This window comes from Protobothrops mucrosquamatus, unplaced genomic scaffold (assembly GCF_001527695.2).
Source record: "Protobothrops mucrosquamatus isolate PMUCROS unplaced genomic scaffold, P.Mucros_1.0 scaffold12, whole genome shotgun sequence".
Taxonomy (NCBI): domain Eukaryota; kingdom Metazoa; phylum Chordata; class Lepidosauria; order Squamata; family Viperidae; genus Protobothrops; species Protobothrops mucrosquamatus.
In genome coordinates, this window is record NW_015386399.1 from 235,888 (window position 1) to 257,145 (window position 21,258).

Below are 21,258 nucleotides of genomic sequence, written 5' to 3' on the forward strand. Positions count from 1 at the left end.
TATCATGTCACTCCTAGTCCTTCTTTTCACTAAACAAATTCAATTCCTGCAACCGTTTTTCATGTTTTAGTCTTCAAACCCCTAATCATCTTTGTTGTTCTTTTCTGCACTTTTCCCAGTCTCAACATTTTTTTATAACATGGTGACCAAAACTGGCTGCAATATTCTAAGTGTGGTCTTACTAAGGCTTTATAAAGTGCTACTAATACTTCACATGATCTTGATTCTATTCCTCTGTTGCACTGGCTTTTTTGGCTGCTGCCGCATACTGCTGGCTCATATTTAAATGATTGTTCTTTAACAAGATGTATATGAATAAGAATCATGTGCTCAAAAACCAAGTTTCCTCCATTTATTTCTGGTTCTCAGGAACATAGCTGGTCATACTTTCTTTAGATGTATATACTCTTCTCTAAATATTCTGTGAATTGTTATTTTCTTCACATGTTGTGCTATCCTAATTCAAGATTTTAATATCATAAAAAATCACACTAAATATTTCCATTAAACCAGGGAAACCAATATATTTTCATGCAATATATAAGTTATAACCTACTGTGCAAAATATACAAAGAGCTAAAATTACCCCAAATGGAGGATATGAAGAGGAAGCAGTGGCTGGAGCAACACCCACTGTGGGAGGTGGTATCCCTGAAGAAGAAGGTGGGAATAAACCCAAGGCATTCAGATTTAGCCCTGGAATTAAATGTGCTTGAAGCTGGAATAATATGGAAGATAATTAGTTCAGCAACATAATTAAAAATAATTACTATCTTAAATAAAGAATTCTTTTTTGATTAGCAGTCAAAATGTAAATAATTTAAATGGAGTGAAATTTCATGTAGCTAATTAATTTAAAAATTAATATCAGAATCTTTATCAACATCTAACTATATATACACTACAATTCTGACAAAAGCAACTATTAATTGGTTCTATGAAATAATGTAACATAATGAAATATTTTCACTAAATATTATACCTTTAAATCTGCATGTTCTACAATTTTAGCCTTCACAGATAATTAAATACATGAAGAAAGATTGCAACACACACTAAGGAGAAATAAGAACTGTCTTCTTAAAAGAATTGACATTATCATGAAATCACTTGAGGCTAAAATTTTCTACTTATTATGTCTTTCAATATAATGGCTTACAGCACCTTTCAATCACAATAATCAAGAGAGAATGAATGCACTTGCAACTGGAGTACCTAACTAACTACTCTGGACCATTAGTAAAGCATCATAATCAATGCATTAACACGACCCATTTAGACAGTTATGACTTCTTTCTGAATCAAGTATTACCTGAAAAAAAAGACATGCCTTTAAAGAAATGCTGCACTCATAAGCATACATGTTCAAATAATGTCTTTCAAATTATTTTCAAAGACAGTAAGTCTACCTTAATAATGTAATCAGGAATATATAAAATTCTATTTCTGACATTAACACAGAACTAAGCAGGCAAGGCTTTTCTAAGATGATCATTTGGACTCTCCAACTGTGAATAGGGATAATTGGGTGGTGCCTATTTGGATTTCTTTAATATGTATTCATTTTATTAGATTTTTCCAATAGATAGGACAAAATATAAACTTTTTTTCCTGAAACTGATTTAGCTCTATTGTAATTCTTTGGACAAATACTAAAATAAAATGATAGCAAATTTACACCCCTCATAAGAAATGCACTTACATTCATAGCAGCAATATCATTTTCATATGACTCCCTGATTTTCTTCATTATTTCCTCCTCAGCTTTGGCACACGTGTCAATACTGCCTTTAATTGTAATGGTTCGTTCTGGATTATATAGTGTCAAGTCCTGCAATCTTCATAGCAGAAAGATGTGAACTGATATGCATGTAATAGCTAATATATAAAGCTGAAACTGAAAATAATTATTTTTCAAACAAACCTAAGTATTTATAATTCTTCAGATAAAATAGTAGACAAAGCTTTAGAATATAGAAATCCTAGATGTACAATTAGTAACCCAGGTTCAAGAATGCCTGACTGTCAGCCAATCCATTTTCATGAATGATATAGTCAACTGGAATGCCAGTCATTTAACAAAATATAGTTCATTAGTTGAGTCATGTCGCGACATGGATTGGTTGAGAAGAAAAGCATATAGTATGCAAGAAGCCAGTAGGATCTAGCCTCCCTTTTAATGTCTTCTACCTTCAGAAGATAATGTTCAACAATTAAGTTTCTACTCTTCTAAATCTGATTATTTAAGTGTACGGGTTGTATTCGTGTATATTAAAAACCACATATTTAACATGTCATCACATTGCTCAGTGTTTAACATTTTGAAGCTATACTATTACTTTTACAGCTGCTATAGGGATAAAAGGCTTCACTGTTCAATTCATGGCTATTGATATAAGCAATTTATTGCAAAATTGAACAAATCCAGAAATGTGTACAATTAAAAAAAATCAAAACATGAGTCTTTTGACAATAAAACGCACTAGGATAAATTTCTTTTCCTCTTTCACAAATATATGGATCCTAATCTTGTTCCATCTAACATGCAAACACAGACACATACACATATAACAATTATTAAAACAGACTGAACACAAAATGTATCTTAACTACAACATACTGGCCAATTCAAATGATACTACCTGTTACAACTTTTCTATTTAAAAAAAAAAAAACCTCCCTCACAAAAGTGAGGATCAACAGTTCTCTGTGCTACTGACTTACAAGAGGGAAGGAGACCTGTGATTCCCCTGGCTTTCCAGATGCAGATTTTTAAAATGTATAGTTTAAATCAATTCAGTATCCCTGTGGAGTTTACCACCGAATACTGGACTTACTGCAGAATGTGTCATGGAGAGTTCCTCCTCCCATGTACTTGGAAGCAAAGCTGATCTTACTAGATTTCCTGCCTCAGGAGGTGGGAGGGAGTTCCCACCCAGTTTGAGAGCTGTAGTCCATTGGGTGCCATAAAAAAAATTAAGAAAACTGCACTGAAGTGTTTTCTTTTATTATCCAACAACTCCAACAAAGAAACATAAGAGGAACAATGCAGAGAAATGGAGAACAAAACAAAAGAATATTTTTTTTTGATTCTGAGGGGCACAGGGAGCTTGTGATAAAGAAAGATGATCTCTTAATAATTTGCAGTAGCCCTCAAAACTGAGATCGGTGAAAATAGGTTGATCTCCTTTCTTTCAAAAATGTTGGAAAACACTGCCCCTTAACTGATGTATCGATGCCTACTGTTAGAACTTGCTACAAAATTATGTACAACTATGTAAAAAAGATTTGAGAAACATCTGAATGCAGTATGGCCTTACATAGATTCCCTAAAGGATGACGCATTGATGTCTCAGACATCCATCCTTTAGACAAGGATGTTTGCAGATTCCTTTAGTTCAAGTTATTCTTCACTGGTGAGTAAAATGCCACTCCTGATCCAATGTTATATTAAATATTACCAAGGTGTGCAACTTTTCAACTCAAATAGAGCAACAAAATGAAGCCAACACTGACGTAAAACAAAATATATTCCCATCTCACCCCAATAGTTTGGATTCTTGTATAAGCATCCAATCCTTTCTTCTTTCAAATATCAAGACAGAAGCAAGAAACACAGTTAATACCCAGTAGCACACCATTTAAACATAAAATGTGAACAGATGTTTCTGAACAACTATTTTGTTTTTAGATTACTTACACTTGTAAAACAGTGTATCTTTTTGCATCTGTAAAAAAAGCAGATTCCATCTCCAATTCTATGAGCCAATGCAACTATGTCAAGACAAAGGACCAGCCCCAAGCAACTTAAGAACAGAATGAAGAAGGACTCTATAATTTACATGAAAACATAAACTCTAGTAACATATGCAACATAGTATGCATTCAGGCAACAGCAATTTCTTTGAGACACAATTACACTGGGAAATCTGAAGAATCCCTACTGGGAAACAAAGTACCATTCCCTGTGGGCTACCAGCAACCTCTGACATTCCTTTCCTTGAATTTAAACCATGAATACTCAGTGATACAGAGCAACTAGAGAAGCATTTGACCCTCAATCCCGATTCCTTTTCACATTCAAACTGGAGGCATTCAAGTAGATTTTTGTTGCCTTGGTAGCTGTCTATTTCCTCTACCTAACCCAAACAAGAAATGCAGCATTCCTTCTCTGCCTATTCCCAGTCTGAGAAAAAACTGTTTCACAAACTATTCATTTTCCTGATAAAAAAAGAAGTCTTTTAATTGCATGGTAAGCATATCAGGAATGGGGGATGATCCTGTCAAAATCAGATGCAGAACTCTGGGTGGAATGAGCTCTCTCTTTGTGAATGAGTAAAACGCATAAGAGATACAATACCTCTATTGATAGTTTTGTATTGTGAGATCATGATAACATTGCAGCCACTTTACTACACATGGGATTATAGCTGAGAAAGCTATACTATATTCTTTCAAACTGGTACCAAATAATTCTCTACTAGTACACTTGCTAGAGCCTAGAAATATACTACACTGGGGGAATAAGACTTCTTCTGAAAAAACAAGATATGAATTTGGAAAATAAAGATGAAATCTCATTCATCAACTCTATTCTGATATGACTCAGAAATTACAAGGCCTTAAAGGTGATTATGAAATTTGAGTCATAGTCAAACTGAGTCAAAGTTCACTAACACTGAAGAAAAACAGCAGCTGTTATTTTCCCTTACATGAGATTTATGTAAGAGAATAGCATCAGCTGCTGTAACTTCATAGTGGTTGATCAAAAAAACACAGTATTGAAATAAAAATATTTAAAGGACAATAAATTATTTTAAAATGGTAAACAATCACAAATATAGATGCATATTACATGGAAAAATGTTTTGTGAATCAAACAGTTTTGGCTTTGACATTTGGCCAGTTCATTCATTCAACACTCTTTGGTTCTGGGCTTCAGCTAGGACAAATTTTGGTACAGTGAGTAAGACAAGGCCTTGTCCCTCTTTCCACCTAATCTTCCTCAACATAGTCTGTGCACCAGCCCACACTCTTAATTTTTCTAGCTCCTTCCTTCTCCCTAGCCACCAACATGCTTTAATTAAAATGTGGTGTACCTAACAGGCTTATTTGCTCTTTTCTCATTTTTCTTTCCTTCTCCTCCTTAACTGCCAATATAAGCCACTCCTGGGCTTGCCTTTTCTGTCCTCTTATTTCTGGGCACTCAAACTGGCTGTTCCATGGCTTGAATGTTTTACACAGCCTAAATTAAAAAGCTGTTTGAAACCTGAGCCTCATTTGCCCTAAGAAAAACCTAATGATTAAGGAGCAGCTGAGTCTCAGTCCCAATGTCACAAACTTTTGGGGGAAGCAGTGAAGCTTCGCCAAGGGCCCTACTGTGCAGCTACCAAGTAGAACAGAGTAGCAAGGCAGTTTGTGCAACACAGCTCTTGTGAAGCCCATCTTTCAGTGCTTCCCCCTTTCAGCACACATATGGGGTTAGGCATTCTTTCACTGATTCCCTCCTGTCCAAAGACACCATCTCCATCTGAGGTCTGCCAAAAAGGAAACATTCTCTTGCCTCACTGTCTCTCTCCTGCCCCAAAGTCACTTTAGTGCTTGCCAGGCCTTTTCCCCCTTCCACATACCAATTACAACTCCTATTCTCCACTCATCCATCTAAAAAAGAAAGGCCTATGAAACAATTTCTTTGGGCAATGCCCTCCCCCCATTTGCTGAATATGCTGTATGTTGAGTGCACCTGAGGCTACTGACAGATTGATTTTGATATGCTTCCCCCCCTTGTGTGTGCAGTTGCTTATTCTCTTCCAATCCATTTCTCTCCAAATAATATAAATACAAGGATTAATTCTCTTCTTGTAAATTATCTGTGGGGGTAATCATTCTAAAGGACAGGAGAATAATTAGGAAGCAAACAAAAGCTAAAGATGTGAAACTAAGTACTCTTTGTCATTTTCAAAAAAGTAAAATGTGGTCATGTGATCTCTCACTTAGCAACTGGTTCAGTTAGTGACAGAGCTGCCAATTCCAACTGTAGTTGCTAAATGAGGCAACTTATACCTTCATCTCCAATAATCAGCTCAGAGCAGGTATGAATAACTGTCAAGAAATTATAATTTTTTTCTTTGAACCTGTATGTGTTTTGTCTGCTTTTCTTTCTTCCAAAAGGTCCATGTTACGAGAAACAGGGTCAAGAATATGCAGGTACAATAGTGGCTTTGCCACTTTTATCACTACCATGGAAAGCTCAAAAGTGATCTATTCCATTACATTCACTTCTGATTTTTCTATCACCATCATACTAGGTATCTTTTAAGTCATTTCATTTCCCACAGTTCCATGGAAAATAAGGAACTGTTTGGAATCAGAAACTAGGAAAAGACCTTACTGAACTTCATCCAGCACATTTTTTGATGGAACTTTCTGCCAGGTGGCCAGGAAAATCTTCAAGTGCTTTCTGGAATTCTTCTGAATCCATTTGCAGTAGACTATTCTAAAGGGCCTGACTTCCATGCAAAAGTTCTGATCTTTTCATCTGCAATTTGATAAGGAAGTGATCTGACCACAATAAAACACAGATGTCAATGTCCTTCATCTTCAGATAACATCTCATCTGCTCTGAAGTAAAGATCAGCTCCACTGTGTCTTGCCATGTGTTGCAGGGATGGAATTACCTGCAATAAACTCCATGATCCCTATGGAAGCTATGAATTCACAAGCCTTCCTCAGAACATGGAAGCTGAAGTAACCCAAGATTAAAAGCTTTAGAAACTCCAAACTAGTGCAAAAAACTTCCATATTAAAAAAAGTAGTAATGAAAAATATGAAACTTGATAATATACAAATGAGTATGTCATGAAATTCTAGTCAAATTTAGAGACAATAGAATGCACTGCATTGGAAACATTAACATCTCTTGGGAATTCTGTAACATTTTTCAAATGCAATATACTGAACTGAATACCTGAGAAACTAACATATATGTCATAATCTTTATTTGCATTTATGTGCATAAAAATAAGTTTATGGTGTAACAAATGATATTTCTATGCCAAGAAAATATATTATCGCATAGACATAACCGAATGGAATTAGCAACTCTGTGAATGCAGTTAATACTTTTTTCCTAAAACCCTGCTGGCAATTAGTAGTTCTAACAAGTATATCAAAATTGATTTGTTATATCCTTCCTTGAAACACTAAATACTTACGGAGATATTGTGATTTTAGTGTCAGTATCCTGTTCAATTTTTTTCAAATTCCGTCCCTCTTTACCAATGAGTCGGCCAACAAAATTATTATGTGCCAGTATCTTCAAGGGAATGTCTTCTGTGCTGTAAACATTCCAGACATGTGTATTAATGAAAGTCACATAATTTATCAACCACAAATTAAGAAGCAGAGTCGTTTTTCCATGATCAAGTTTGTAAAGTTTATTATATAAGCAAGAAATTCTTAAACTATCTAGGAAAATTAAATTTCCTCAAGAATAAAAGTTGAAGCTTTAAACCCATCATTTCCAAATTGCTTTGAATATATTTACCTTTATACTATCTACTGAATATCAGTAACGTGACGTTACGACGTATCATAACTTTTTTTCCATTGTCAGCAATGAGGTGGGCGCAGTTTCGCCATGACGCATCTGGCCCATGGGCCAGCAGTTTGACACCCCTGATCTATATGATCATTAAGAACACAATTTTTGTGTTCTTTTGTCTATTTTTTTCAATATATATGGACAGGATTAAGATGTAATATTCCTTTGTATATGTTTGCCATACTTAAGTATTTGAGATAGATAGATAGATAGATAGATAGATAGATAGATAGATAGATAGATAGATAGATAGATAGATAGATAGATAGATAGATAGAGGTAGGCAGGCAGACAAAAACATTTTTACTCACTATTTAGTGTCTTGAGCTTCCTTTTGCATTATTTCCATGATAATTTTACAAGCAGCTGAGCATCCTTCTGGAGTAGAATGGATTGTGATTGGTTTTTCAGCAGCTCCTGCATTTTCTTTACGATGAATATCAATCCTGAAAAGAGGAAAAAAATCTCAAAATATTTGTGACTTTCAAAATCTGAGTCCTATGAAAATAAACCAATAGAACCAAATTCAAATGTCATAACTGTCAGATTATAAGTATGCATTCTCATTAATATTGTGATACATTCAGTTCAATCCATTTGGTCTTGTTGCCTAACCTCATTTAGTTTGCATCTGCCCTAAGATGAATGAGCATACAGAAGATGTTTCTCATCAAAAAGCTCCTTTGAGGGATTAAACCAAGTCCTCAAGACAGTAATTTGTATATATTTTAATCCAATCAAATTTTAGACAAAGTCTCTCTGAAAATAAGCTTGGTTCCATGGAAATGATTTGTCACTATTGTATTCTGGGATTTTTTTTCCAGCTTCCCTATCTGAAAGCCTTGTAACTTTCAAATGACCTATTATACTTACCTTTTTAAAGATCAGCCACAATAACTCATATTCACCCATTATTTAATATATACAGAATAATAATGACTTCTATATTTTCCCTCCCTTGGGACTTGCAAAATTTCAAATTCTTTTTTCTCCTTGTAGTGCTAATATAGAAAATCAAGCCTTGATCAACTGCTTGCCATCCATCTGAATACTTGTAGTACTCCAATTCTAGACCTACATTAATTGAGGGTCACTTTCAGACCTACAACTCTATGTGACTGAAGAACACATTTTGGTTCAGTGAGGAACAGGATGTTATGCTTGGCTTTTAAACAAACCTAAAAATTCACTCAAAAATGGATGTCAAAATAATCAATAAAGTGCAAAAACCTGCAATCAGTGAATACAGCTAGAAAAATAGGCTTCAGTTTTATTTGCTTCAACAAGGACAATACAGGAATAGTACAATGAAATGCAAAGTCTTCATTGGATATTGTTCAATGCAAAAATACTACCTCTTCATATTGGCCTTATTCAGATTCCATTCTGCCAGATTATAATTTTGATAACTGGAAACATTTTATAGACATCCATGCTTCTCTTATTCATACAAATGCATCTCTTCCATTCTTAGTTCACAAATTGACTATGCTTTCAGTATTCTACCTGAACTTGGTTTCAACTTACAGAAATCTATTTTTTTTTTATTTTTAAAAAAATCTTTCTTAAAAGAAGTGAAAGTATATATTAAAATATCATACTGAATGCACTTTTAAAAAATGTTTTAAAAACCCTACCTCAATTAAGTTTATTAAACTTCATATAGTGACTTACTTTGACTGTGTCTGCTTTGTGATGTTTCTGATTGTGGCCCCTTCTTTTCCAATAATAGCTCCTACGAACTGGGTTGGAACAAGTATCCGTAATGGAACATCAGACTGTGGTTTCTGTCTTGTTGCTGCACCTGGTGAACCTTGTCTAGGGGGACCTCTCTGCCCAAATCCACGTCTACCTTGAGGATGCTGCTGAGGTGGTGGTTGGGCTGCCATTTCATCAGGGATATATGCAACTTTTAATGAATAGTTTTCAAGCTGGAATCCGTTCAATTTTTCTATTGCTCTGTACAAGTTTACAAAGAAAGTAAGTTGTTGCAGATGAAGCAGCAGAACAGCCAATCAATTATGGTATAGCATTTCATTGGGAATGGTAAGCTGTCCCATCTGGCTCATGAGGTCATAAATAACCCTTCTCTTTATGCCTAAAATATTATCTCCTTCCTTCCTCATGGGGAAACACCTTAAGATGACTCGAAAGCAGCATTAATAGCAACTTGAAGCAGAATTTCTCTGAAGTTCTGCCTTTTTCTTATTTCCTTAGGGCAAAAAGTACTTTAGGAGCCAGCATCTGAAAGTGTTCCCAGTAATAAAGTGTTTTGTCTGTTGGCTTTTGAAGAGCCACATTTAACTCCTTTCTCTTTATAGATAGGTAGAAATTGCCAAAAAAAGAGCCCTCTGGCAAATGAAGATGTGATTGGCTGGAAACTTAAAACTGCTTATCATTGGCAGATGACAACATGATAAGAGGAAGAACTCTTGTCCTAATTTATGACACTACAAGTAGAAGGAAAAGAACTGGACTTTGGGCTGGATCCCATTCTCCAGCATGCTCAAGAAATTCAAATTCCAAGTATAGGTAATAACTGTCCTATTTAATGATCATTTGGATTTACAACAGAGGTTAAAAAATGGTTTACAATGGGTGCTTGAACTTACAATGGTTGCAATATCCCTTTGGTCGTGGTTCAGGCACTCAAAAATTGGTGCACATTTGTGACATCTGAAGTGTTCCCACAATCATATATGATCACCATTTGTGACTTTCATAGCTGGCTTCCAACAAGCAAAGTCAATGGGGAAGCCAGCAGTAACTCACAAGTTGTGGTTATGTGATCCTGCTTAACAACCTTGGGTGATATACTTAACAACTACAGAACTCACGTTGTAAGTTGGACAAGATCATTTTTCACATAGAAACAACACTTATCAGCAGAGTTGCCAATCCCAATTATTATTAAAAGATAATTATCTTTTGATAATTTGAATTGTCATTCTTTCATCTTCCTTTCTGCTTTTTCCTTCATATTATATGACTCTTCAGACCCCAAATCTGAAGGTAAGGTTTTATTGTCTGCTCTTAAGTAAAGGCTTTGCCTTTTAAAACTACAAACTACAAATCCTGCATGAATAGGAAGGGGAAAAAAAAATTTCCTCCTGCTCTGCCTTCCCCAAATAACCAAGTTTTAGAAAAACCTATATACAATTAAAATATCTAATCCAACATCTGTCAACTCAAAACATGAATTTCTCATTGAATTCCCCATTTATATTATCAGGGGTCTATTTAAACCATTTGTCTTCCTAACAGAACAATTCCTGTTTCCTCCATTACTCATTTTTGAATCAGTGTAGCAATATATTATAACGTTAATCCCTCACTCATACCAAACTCACCTCAGATGAGAGGATTAAATACAGCAGTGAAAGCATCCTTATTTTCTTTCTTTTGAAGGGCAAACAGCCAATCTGACTTGGCAAACTTGCTCTTTCTCCCTTTTTCTACTTACATGCAGCTGTTCATGAACTGCACCTGGCAGCCTGGAGGCAAGTGTTACTCACTTAGGCAAATATCTAATTACAATAATGTATAAATTAATTGAAATTATCAATTGGTTAGTACTGACCAATTTGTAACATTAAAAAAAATGTCACGGCGTACTTGAAACCTAATTAACCAAACAACTAGTTTACCTTTTCTTATATGAAAAGTGAATTTAGGAAAATAGTTGTGACTTTAAAATCATAGCAAAGTAGTATCTATGAATATTTTATTCATTATTAAAGTTTTAATCCACATGCATGTGCGTGCACCCACATATATATTTCCCAGAGACAAAACAGAAGAGGATGGAACCCAATGTGAACAGCAGCTTACTTCAAAACTGCATCCTTGTGAGGGACGTGTACTGAAAGCAAGGTCTACTAAAGCAGGGGTCCCCAACTCCCAGTCCGTAGACCAGCACTGATCTGCAGCATGCCAGCAACCGGACTGTGCAAACAAGAGAAGCCCTATCCATGGGATGCAGGCAGCATGCAAAACCACGTCTCCTCCTGCCTGCAGAAAAACCTTTTTCCATGGAACTATTAACTGGTGCCCAAAAGGTGGCAGGCCACTGTACTAAATCTTTCAACAGATAAACTGTTTCTTGTAGGGAAATGATCTGATACTATGTTGTTCAGCCAACTCTTACAACACACAATTCTAGGAACCTTACTTCTATAAAGGCTCTTTGAAAATTGTCAATTGCATTAAATGATTGAGGAAAAGCAAGTGTAAAGAACCATATAGAAAAAAAATAAGCTATTAATTTCAGTTAGCCACTAGGTGGCACAGAATTCCATTTTAATATTTTCACTGTATTGTGGAGTGACACTAGATTTACCAAGCAAACGTAGATATCAAAATATTACAAGTGATAAAATTGGTAGAAAAAAATATCCAAGTAGTAAAAGTGCATATATGTGTAGTAGCTATTTTACACATCTCCATTTGTAATTTTATGGTATTCTTTGATGCAGCGTTGAGTCAATATCACATTTTTTTTAAAGTTAATGTATCCTTTCTGCAACTGTTTATCGCCAATAATACTCTTATATTATAAAGGCTATACAGGTAGTCCTTGATTTATAATCAGTCACTTAGTGTTTAAGAAAAAGGAGACTTTGCGGATATTCTCAATCATCCAGGTCATGATTCTCCCAAAGCATCCAAAAAGCATCTGGACATTCTTGGTGCTTTGAAAATGTTTCGCTTCTCAATTGAAGAAGCTTCTTCAATTCAGAAATTGGGGGAATTACAACCTGGATCTAAAGTTCCAGCAGCTTTTCCTCCCATCCAGTGTTCACATGACCGCACTCTGGATACTCAGCAACATGACTACATTTATGTTCAGTTGCAGCACTCCACAGTTATGTGATTGGGTTTTATTTCAGCCATAACTTCAAGCAGGGATCATGTCCCTTTGTTCAGTACTGCCATAATTTCAAACAGTCACTGAACAAGCACTAGTAAGTTGGGGACTATCTGTATACTATAAAATGTGATTCCTCACATGTATATGGCACTATGATTTTAAGAAAGTACTCTTGACTTAGCAAAAATAGGGCAGGGCATGTAGACAGATCAAACTTTTACTGGTGCCTACTGCTGCAGAATTTGCTTTTACTAGAGTGATAGACAATTATGAACTGTGGTCATTTTATACAAGACTGTACAACCTGCTGTACCTAGTAGAAGTCCAATTCCTCTGTTAATGTGTGCATCTGTGGCAGGAGATTTTAAAATATAAATTCCACCAAATTTTCAATAAATCATTGCAGACATAAAATAGCAAACCCACTGATAAAGGATGTATGATTTTGCAACTTCTACATCTCTCCAGTATGTTGATATTTCTGCATTTATTTTTATGGTTTGATTTTATAATGTTTTTAATTTTATATGTCACATTGAGTCTTTTTTGGTCTAATAAATTGTCAGTGATTACTCAAATGAAGGTTTCATTGCTTCCAATTCTGCAGTCTTGAAATACTTAACTAAAAACTGAAAAAGACTTGCATCTAAAAATAATAATAAAGTACAATAAACCCAGGGGTAAATAGGGGTAAAACTGGAATGTGTGTGGGTGTATGGGAGGTATATTATATAAACCAGAAGAAATACCTCAGTTTCAGATAAAGCCAACAGCTTTCAATCCCTTTAAGACATTATAATCTTCCCAAAGTTTGGCTTTTCTTACTATTAAAAAGAAATTAAATGAGTGTTCCAGATTCAAATCCTTCTATAGTTGTCTTCAATCTGGGCATTTTTTACTTGTACAGATCAACTCTTTTCAAGAGGACATCTGGTCAGAGACTTCAGGAAACCGAATATACCAATTAATGAGGGAACTGTTTGATGTTAAATCACCTTACTCCCTTATAATAGTTTACAAGTGCAATTCTACAGTGCAATTAGATATGTTCCTATTCAAAACGTAATCCAACTAAGCTCAACATGCAGGCTAACATATAAGCAGTTGGATGAAGAGTGTAACCTTAGTATTTTGATTTTAAAAAGTAAATATAAAATAAAAGACAAATAAGAGACTGTATCAAATGTTAATACATAAGAGAAAAACTATTTTAAAGGTAGGAAAAAAACTAAAAATAAATAAATGAGGACTTACTGCCTGGCCTGGTCCTTATTGGCGTATGTTACATTTACTACTGCAGTCTCTGTGTCAGTATTCACTAGAACAAAAAAGGATGTATCGAAAAAAATAAATTAAAACTTCCTTTGATCATTTCATTAAAAAAAACTATTTGAAAATTACACCACCTTGCTCACAGTTTTCCACAGTTCCATACTGTGCCAGCAAACCATCCAGGACCTATTAAAAAGAAACAAAGTACAATGTAAACTTTACACAAGCTATACAAATTTATATAACAATCTTTCAGCATAATATATAAAAAAGTAAAACAAAAATCCCAATTATGTTTATGTCTTACAAAGTTAGTGACATAGTTTTTCCAAAGTTTCATAATCTTTATTTCTGAATGTGAAACTTCCACATTCAATTTGATCTCTAGGAATTAAATGAATCTGTTAATAGCAAATTGTATGGAGTTACTTGTAAATAGATAAATATACAGAATTAAATTATATCTGTAACAGTTCATCATACTTTTGTTTCAAATACATACTGGATAAAACTTTACCCTATTCAAGATTTAAACAAAGTTAAAGAGATTTCAAGATGTCAGAGTAAACTGTAATATGTTACATACAATTGAACAATTACCATTAAAGTTACATTTCTTCATTGCAAAATCACCACAGGAAAAAGTAGACTCGAGACTTAAATCAGCACATATTGAAACAGACTTTGTAATTACTATAATTTTCCTCAAAATCAAAATAAAACCATGCTTATTTAGCAAAATGGTAGACTCCGATAAATGCAGTATTAAAAATATTTCAACTGCTCTTATTGTAGTTAAAAATTTACAAATAGATTTTAAAAAATAGATGTAGAGGTATTTACAAAAAGTATAATATTTACAGGAATGTTTATTGTAAAGGAACCTGAATTGAGTTAATGTGCTTAAAGGGGGAGGGGGGAAGCAACAAACAAGTGATTATTTTTTTAACTTCAATAGACTGAAAAATTCCTTGCATATTCTGGAATGTAACCTTTCAGGTTAGACAGGACTTAATCAGTAGTTATAATAATTATTTTTAAATTTTACAATAGCTAGCAATTTTATTATGACTTAAATACTTCACAGAGACAGAGATAGAAATGTTCTCTGTGGCAAGATTATGTTCTCTTCATTCATTTTAAATAAGAATTCACCCTGCTCCCTTTTACAAGCGTAACCTAGTCTGATCAAGCAACAAATAAGGTTTATGTAGAAGCAAACCACTTGAAGGGACTTTATTGGATATATTTATCCCAACAAACTTTTTAAACCTATTGAAAGCATCTTTCCTGATGCCTGGAAGCTGATTACTAAAACATGAAATATAATAAACATACTTTTAAGCTAAATTATTTTTTGAGCAGAGGAAATGAAAAATCGTATTTCTACTGGTTAGTGAGTTTTGTAACCCACTTTTCAAAGGAAGAAAACTGTTGGTTAGATGAACACTTAATTCATGTCTAGAACAAACACCCAAAGTCAATGGGATGCAAATTTAAACCTATATCCAACCATTATTTTTGAATCACTTTTTAACACAAGACAATACACCTTCCTTTTAATATTAATCTTTGTCTAATGTTGGCTTACTCCATCATGATTCTTATATTCTCTCTTTGTGGGGAAAAAAAGAAACTGAATGCAATGAGTTTATAAATAGACATACTTTTTCATCAGTAAATATGAAAATAATTTCCAATATAAGCAGCATTCTATAAAGGCAAAATCACTATAAATTGAACGCAAAAACAAAATAAAGAAAAATAACCAAGGAGTTTATACTCAAACCATAACCACTGTAGTTCTGGCCTCACAATCTAATAATAATTTCACTTCTTAAATCCATATATACACGAATGAATCCAAGAAAAGCATGAGAAACATTTGCATTTATATGCTATCTTTCTTACTTACCAGGCTTTTCTTACATTTTTATAACTACTCCCAATTCCTTTTTGATTTTATCAAGTGCAATACATTTTACTTTTATTCATAAACAATCAAGTCCTTTAGTTTTACTCTAAAAACAAACCAATTCTTTCTAAATTGTTCATCTGCCTCTCAATCTTCACATGTAGCCTTATTGGGCAATAACAGAATTTCTAGCCAAGCTAGTAGTGAGATAGCAATCTTGATGAGCAACTGAACAGAAAAATTTGTTTGTATGAATATTTACTCTAGTTAGAAAATAATGTATTCCTTTTTTATGTAGGAACTCTAGCCTTTGTCTAATTGGGGTCTCCTCCTCTTGTTATAACACAGATGCCTTTCTTGCACACAAGAAGCTGCAGTTTTTATACTATAGGCTTTCATTCATCAGACACTAAAAGCCAAGTCATACAGTATTATAAACAGTGTTACCCTATATACCCACTCAAAAGCCACAATAATCTTTAACAAAGAGCCACCTAAACAAATACTATATTAATATTTCTAAGCATTGAAATCAAATATATATAGTTCTGTGAAAATAAAACAGCCCTTTTGGATTTCCTCAGTTTTTGAGTATCTTTGCTACTGTGTGTTCTTCATGTGAGTTCTACATAAAGAAAATGAATGAAAAATAACACCAATGTTTTATTTATTTTATAAGCAAGTAATTTAACATGCTATATGCCCATATAAAAAAAAAATCACCTTTAGGATTCAAGAACCAGTTTGCTTTTTCCCCCAGGAACTGTAGTCAAATGTTTCCTGTAGCTTCTCATGTAGCTGTTTAAGAATTTGCGACTCCAATTTGTTTAACTGTGCTTTCTTTATCTACTTTCAGAACTTTTGTGGAGGATAGATGTTTGAGGTCACATTTATACAAAAACATTTGAAAATTCACGAACTTTTAAGAAGTTCGTACAAAATTTGTCTATACTGATTACTAGCATCATACAAATTATGCTATATGAATGAATTAGACTATAAACATCATGAAGTTGGAAGCATTCCTGCCCCAGAGCTAATTGCCTCAATGTAGGCAATTGGGCATTCAGGATCAAATTGGGGAATCTTGAAATTCTGTCCAGTAAACAAATCACAAGCATACAAACTTGGTTGCTCTTTATGATCCCCGATTTGTTCAACACACCATATTTAAAGTATATTATGTACAAATCATGATATATGGTTTATTTATTTCAAATCTGTAAGGTTTAATAGAGATTTTAATTCTTAGTATTACAGCCAATTATTTAAATGGTGGGTGTATGTGTATGGAATTTATATACACAACCTCTTACAATTTCATGCATTTTAAAAGTAGTCTGTCAGTAACAAATCATATTTCTGCATGCAAGCTTTAGCTGAGACACCAGCTTTGGTTACTTACCTGCCTATATTTAATTAATCTATATGTACACTAACTTTACTTTATGAACTTTCTTTCATCTAAATTTAATTCATTTCCCACTATATCAAACTACTTTTATCTTTCTTTCTATAAGAATGCTTTTATGGCAACTGCTCCAATGTGTTACCACCATTATATGAAAATTTCTATTTTCCCCCCAGACATTTTAAATATTTTATTTTTACTACACAACTAAGATATCATTCTATTATTACACTAGTGTACAGTCTCTCTAAAATGGGGGAAAGTGGTGAATAATAGAGATAAGTACTATTTTTGATAAATAAAAAAATATTCAAAGACTTCTACAGCTCTTCAACATCCAAAACTTATCAAATAAATTATTTAGGCAAACAAATATAAATTTTACAAATTATATCTGGGAGAGGCACAAATAGAAAGGAATCCTCATATTCTTGGGATAATTGCTATCTTGATTTTATAAAATCTCTAGCCAGCATGGTACTCTGAAAATATTTAGAGACAGAAGATTAATTATACAAGTTCCATCACAATGTTCATGTTTCTAAAGATCATGAAAGGACTAATGAGCCTTTAAAGTGGGAATAAATGAAAAGGTTACTATTCACTTAGAATTGTACGTTAGAACTCTGAAAATATTTAACTCCAATTGCCCTCCATTTAACTTCAACTGTCCAATAGGGGGCAGTATAAATAAGTATTTGGATGCTTCTGCTCTTCAAAGATACAAATTAACAACTCAAGAACAAAAAACTGTTCTTGTCAAATTCTCTGTATGCTAACAGTTAGAAAAGAAAAAAGTGACAGAACAAAAGGCAAGATGGTAGGCAAAAGGCATACCATCAATTTATCCTCTTAAACAGGTTGAAAATTTAAAAATGAATGCCTACCTCCCACTGCAAGTGTGGTGGAATATTTCGGATTTGAAGTTTTCGACTCCTAGTGATAGAAGTTGGGGGAGGGGAAGAGAGAAAGATTGTTATTTATTTATTAAGTTAAAGCACTACTGAATATTTCTAACAATATATGGGGAAAATCTTATGACAGAAAATATGTCTTACTTCAAGCTTTTTAAAAAATAACCAACAGAATGGACTGTATTTTAAGATATTGCGTTTTATGTTTAATGATGTACTGATACTGATTTTTTGATACTAGAAATGCATTTCTTTCAATATAACCTCCCCATGCATATTGTTTAGATATGCAATTAACTGCTTTTTACACTTATACAAGTTTATTGATTTATTTAGAAGGTGCGTACGGCTGCCCACTTATTTTCAGTGAATCTGGGCACTTACAAACAATAATTTGTATGTTATTGCCAAGGTTCAAGTTCCCAAAATGGCATCAATTTAATTAGCACTTAAATTTCTAAGACTATATGTCTCTCAGATTTTGATCGACTATTACATTCTCATCTGTTTTTAAATACACATCCAGATATGAAAGCTTTTTATCTCCAACAGTACAGCAAGATCTTACTTGTCTTTTTTTTACTCATCTCATAGCTGCTTTTGCCAAAAATGAAATTATCTACACTCAAACAAAGTCATGTATCACATAACCTCTAGGACCTACCAGAACATGGAATCATGTATAGCAACACCCAAGAAATAAATGCATTTTAAGTCATATATAACTATACATAAAATATATATACTGCATGTAATAGATATCAATGCTTTGAAACACAAAAAACCTGGAAAAAAATATTTTGAAATTTAGTTAGGTATATATTCCATTACATATTACATCTATTACATAAAACCCAGTAAGAAACACCCCTAAATAAATTTTAGATGCTATGTCCAGTATTAAATTCTGTGCTTTCAACACTTATCTTTACTAGTCTAATCGTTTCATTCTTTTTCTTCTTATATATCCGAGATATATAAAGCAGCAATGCTGAAGATGGTTCTAATTTGTCACATTTTAACTATACCCAATTTATGGGCTCCAAACACAAAAGAGCCAACAACAAACAAGTCCCTAGACAATATACACAAACAAGCATTCGTAGCTATTACTCACCACTACTCCATTCTTTCTCATGCTACTCCTACAACTCCAACTACCACCCATGTGAGTTCGGCTGTTCCTAGTGAGCATCATTAGGCAAAATTATTGTCATAAGTTCTTTTAACTACATCCAATTTACTGGGCTCCAAACATAAAAAGCCAACAAAGCAAGTTTCTAACAAACACACACAAACAAGCATTCACAGCTATTGATCGCTACTCAACACTACTCCATTCTTCCTCACTGCTATTACTGCTCCTACAACTTGTTACTATACCTTGTGAGTTCTGCTACTCCTAGTGAGTATTCCAGAGAAAAGTATCTCCTTCTAGCTGCTTCAGACTGCTTTACTTAAACATACCTTCTTCTTACTGTCTCCCACACACCACAACCAGCTGTCTCTGAATACAGCTTTTATAGTCAAGGTTGCAGTGCTGGCCAAGGAAAGAGCTTAAAGAGACAGGACAACAGCAGCACAGGTGCTTGCCGTTTTCTGGGCAGTCTGCTTTCTCACATAAATGTGAGAAAAAGCATCAACATTTCAAGACAAAAATAAATTAAGAAATTCCACCTAACTAATTAATTGCATAGAACTTAAGTTTTTACAACAGCTTGTCTTACATTAAGAGTTCTTCTGAAAACAATCAACCAACCAACCAACCAACCAACCCAGTATTTGTTTGAGATTCTGTTCTATCTATTCTGGAATATAAAAAGCAATGGAATTAAATTTATGTACATCTAGACTAGAAATAATGTAGAGTAGGAGGAGTAGAGTAGAATGGAATAGAAATAGAAATAGAATTGCTTTATTGGCCAAGTGTAATTGGCCAAGGAATTTGTCTCCGGTGCGAAAGGCCTAGGTGTATATGCAAAGCAACAGAGTAATAATAACCATAATAATGATACCAATAGAGAAGATGGACAGTATAATAATACTACAGCTATATAACATAGGTAAATATATTTAGACATAAGACAGGACTATGAGAATTAGGCGTTCAGCAAAGTGATGGCACAAGAGAAAACTAAAACAATGCTCTTAATATATATAAAAGTCATTTAGCTCTTTTATATAGGGCAGGCAGGCTAATATTTTCTTGGTTGCTCTCTTTCCTAAATTTCTTCCTACAGGTTAGCTGATGGCAGATAGTCCAGAAGGAAAGATAAAATAATTGCTATTGGTACAGTCCTGGGGAACTGTCAATTCTCATTTGACTTAAAAACAATTTATAGCCTGGAAATAAAAAACTGTTATTTTCCTTGATGGTCATTTTTAAAGCAAAAAAAATCACTTCAGAGAACTTCATTAATCTCTGGAAAGGTTCTTGATGTTAAGTACTTGCAATGTTTACATTAATTTCTAGAGCAGCTTCATTAGTCTGTAACCATTTAAAAGTCTTATGTGATCTCCAAAGTAGCTCCATATAACTAGACATGCTTTGTCATCAAAGCACTATGCATTTCTGAAACAGTACTTCTACAATCTGCAGCCCGGTTTTAAGTGATTTACTGTTTGTGAGTTTGATGTTTTCTTTTTATATACTGTAAGTACCCTTGGATTTTGCAATATTGTTGCTCTAAATAGGTATTTGAAGAAAGATACAAAGATACAAATACTCAGCTGGTTCACCAAAGTTAGTTGTTACTTCCAAGAAGAAAATGCAGACACTGGACTTTCAAAAGAATTTTTTTTCTTTATAGAACTGAAGGATAAATATTCTTCTATAAATAGTATAAAGCAGGGGTTCACACCCCTCAGGCCATGAACGGGCAACTGAGCAAAGTTTAATCTGCACATGCACAGAATCTAGATTGTGTACAGAACCACCACCACCCCCGGTCCATGGAAGAATCGTCTTCCATGAAACCAGTCTCTGGTATCAGAAAGGCTGGGGATCGCTGCTATAAAGTATGCTTATTTAGTGGATTCAGTTGATGATGAAGAAATTTAGGGCTAGATACTTGTTTTCTTTTGCTTATTACAGAACCAACTAGATAACCTGCTGAAGTAAAATAAGAGATTTGTATAAGGGAAGATGTGACAATCTTAGATAAGATGATGAAGGATAAAGATTCTCCTATAGTAACCAAAAACAGAATAGTTTAAACCAGGGGTCTTCAAACTTGGCCCTTTTATGACTTGTGGACTTCAACTCCCAGAATT

General features: G+C 33.9%; 1 protein-coding gene across 1 annotated transcript in view; it reads right to left on the reverse strand.

Annotated features, from left to right (window-relative positions):
* The window catches only part of IGF2BP3 (insulin like growth factor 2 mRNA binding protein 3), a 59,219-nt gene that overhangs the window by 9,848 nt on the left and 28,113 nt on the right, over positions 1-21,258 (reverse strand). The window contains exons 3-10 of the mRNA XM_015810612.1: positions 17,959-18,007; positions 13,880-13,931; positions 13,728-13,791; positions 9,278-9,562; positions 7,915-8,049; positions 7,215-7,337; positions 1,703-1,838; positions 587-718 (exon numbers count right to left, since the gene is read on the reverse strand). Of these exons, the coding sequence (XP_015666098.1) occupies positions 587-718; positions 1,703-1,838; positions 7,215-7,337; positions 7,915-8,049; positions 9,278-9,562; positions 13,728-13,791; positions 13,880-13,931; positions 17,959-18,007 (976 nt within the window). The remainder of the gene's footprint in view (positions 1-586; positions 719-1,702; positions 1,839-7,214; positions 7,338-7,914; positions 8,050-9,277; positions 9,563-13,727; positions 13,792-13,879; positions 13,932-17,958; positions 18,008-21,258) is intronic.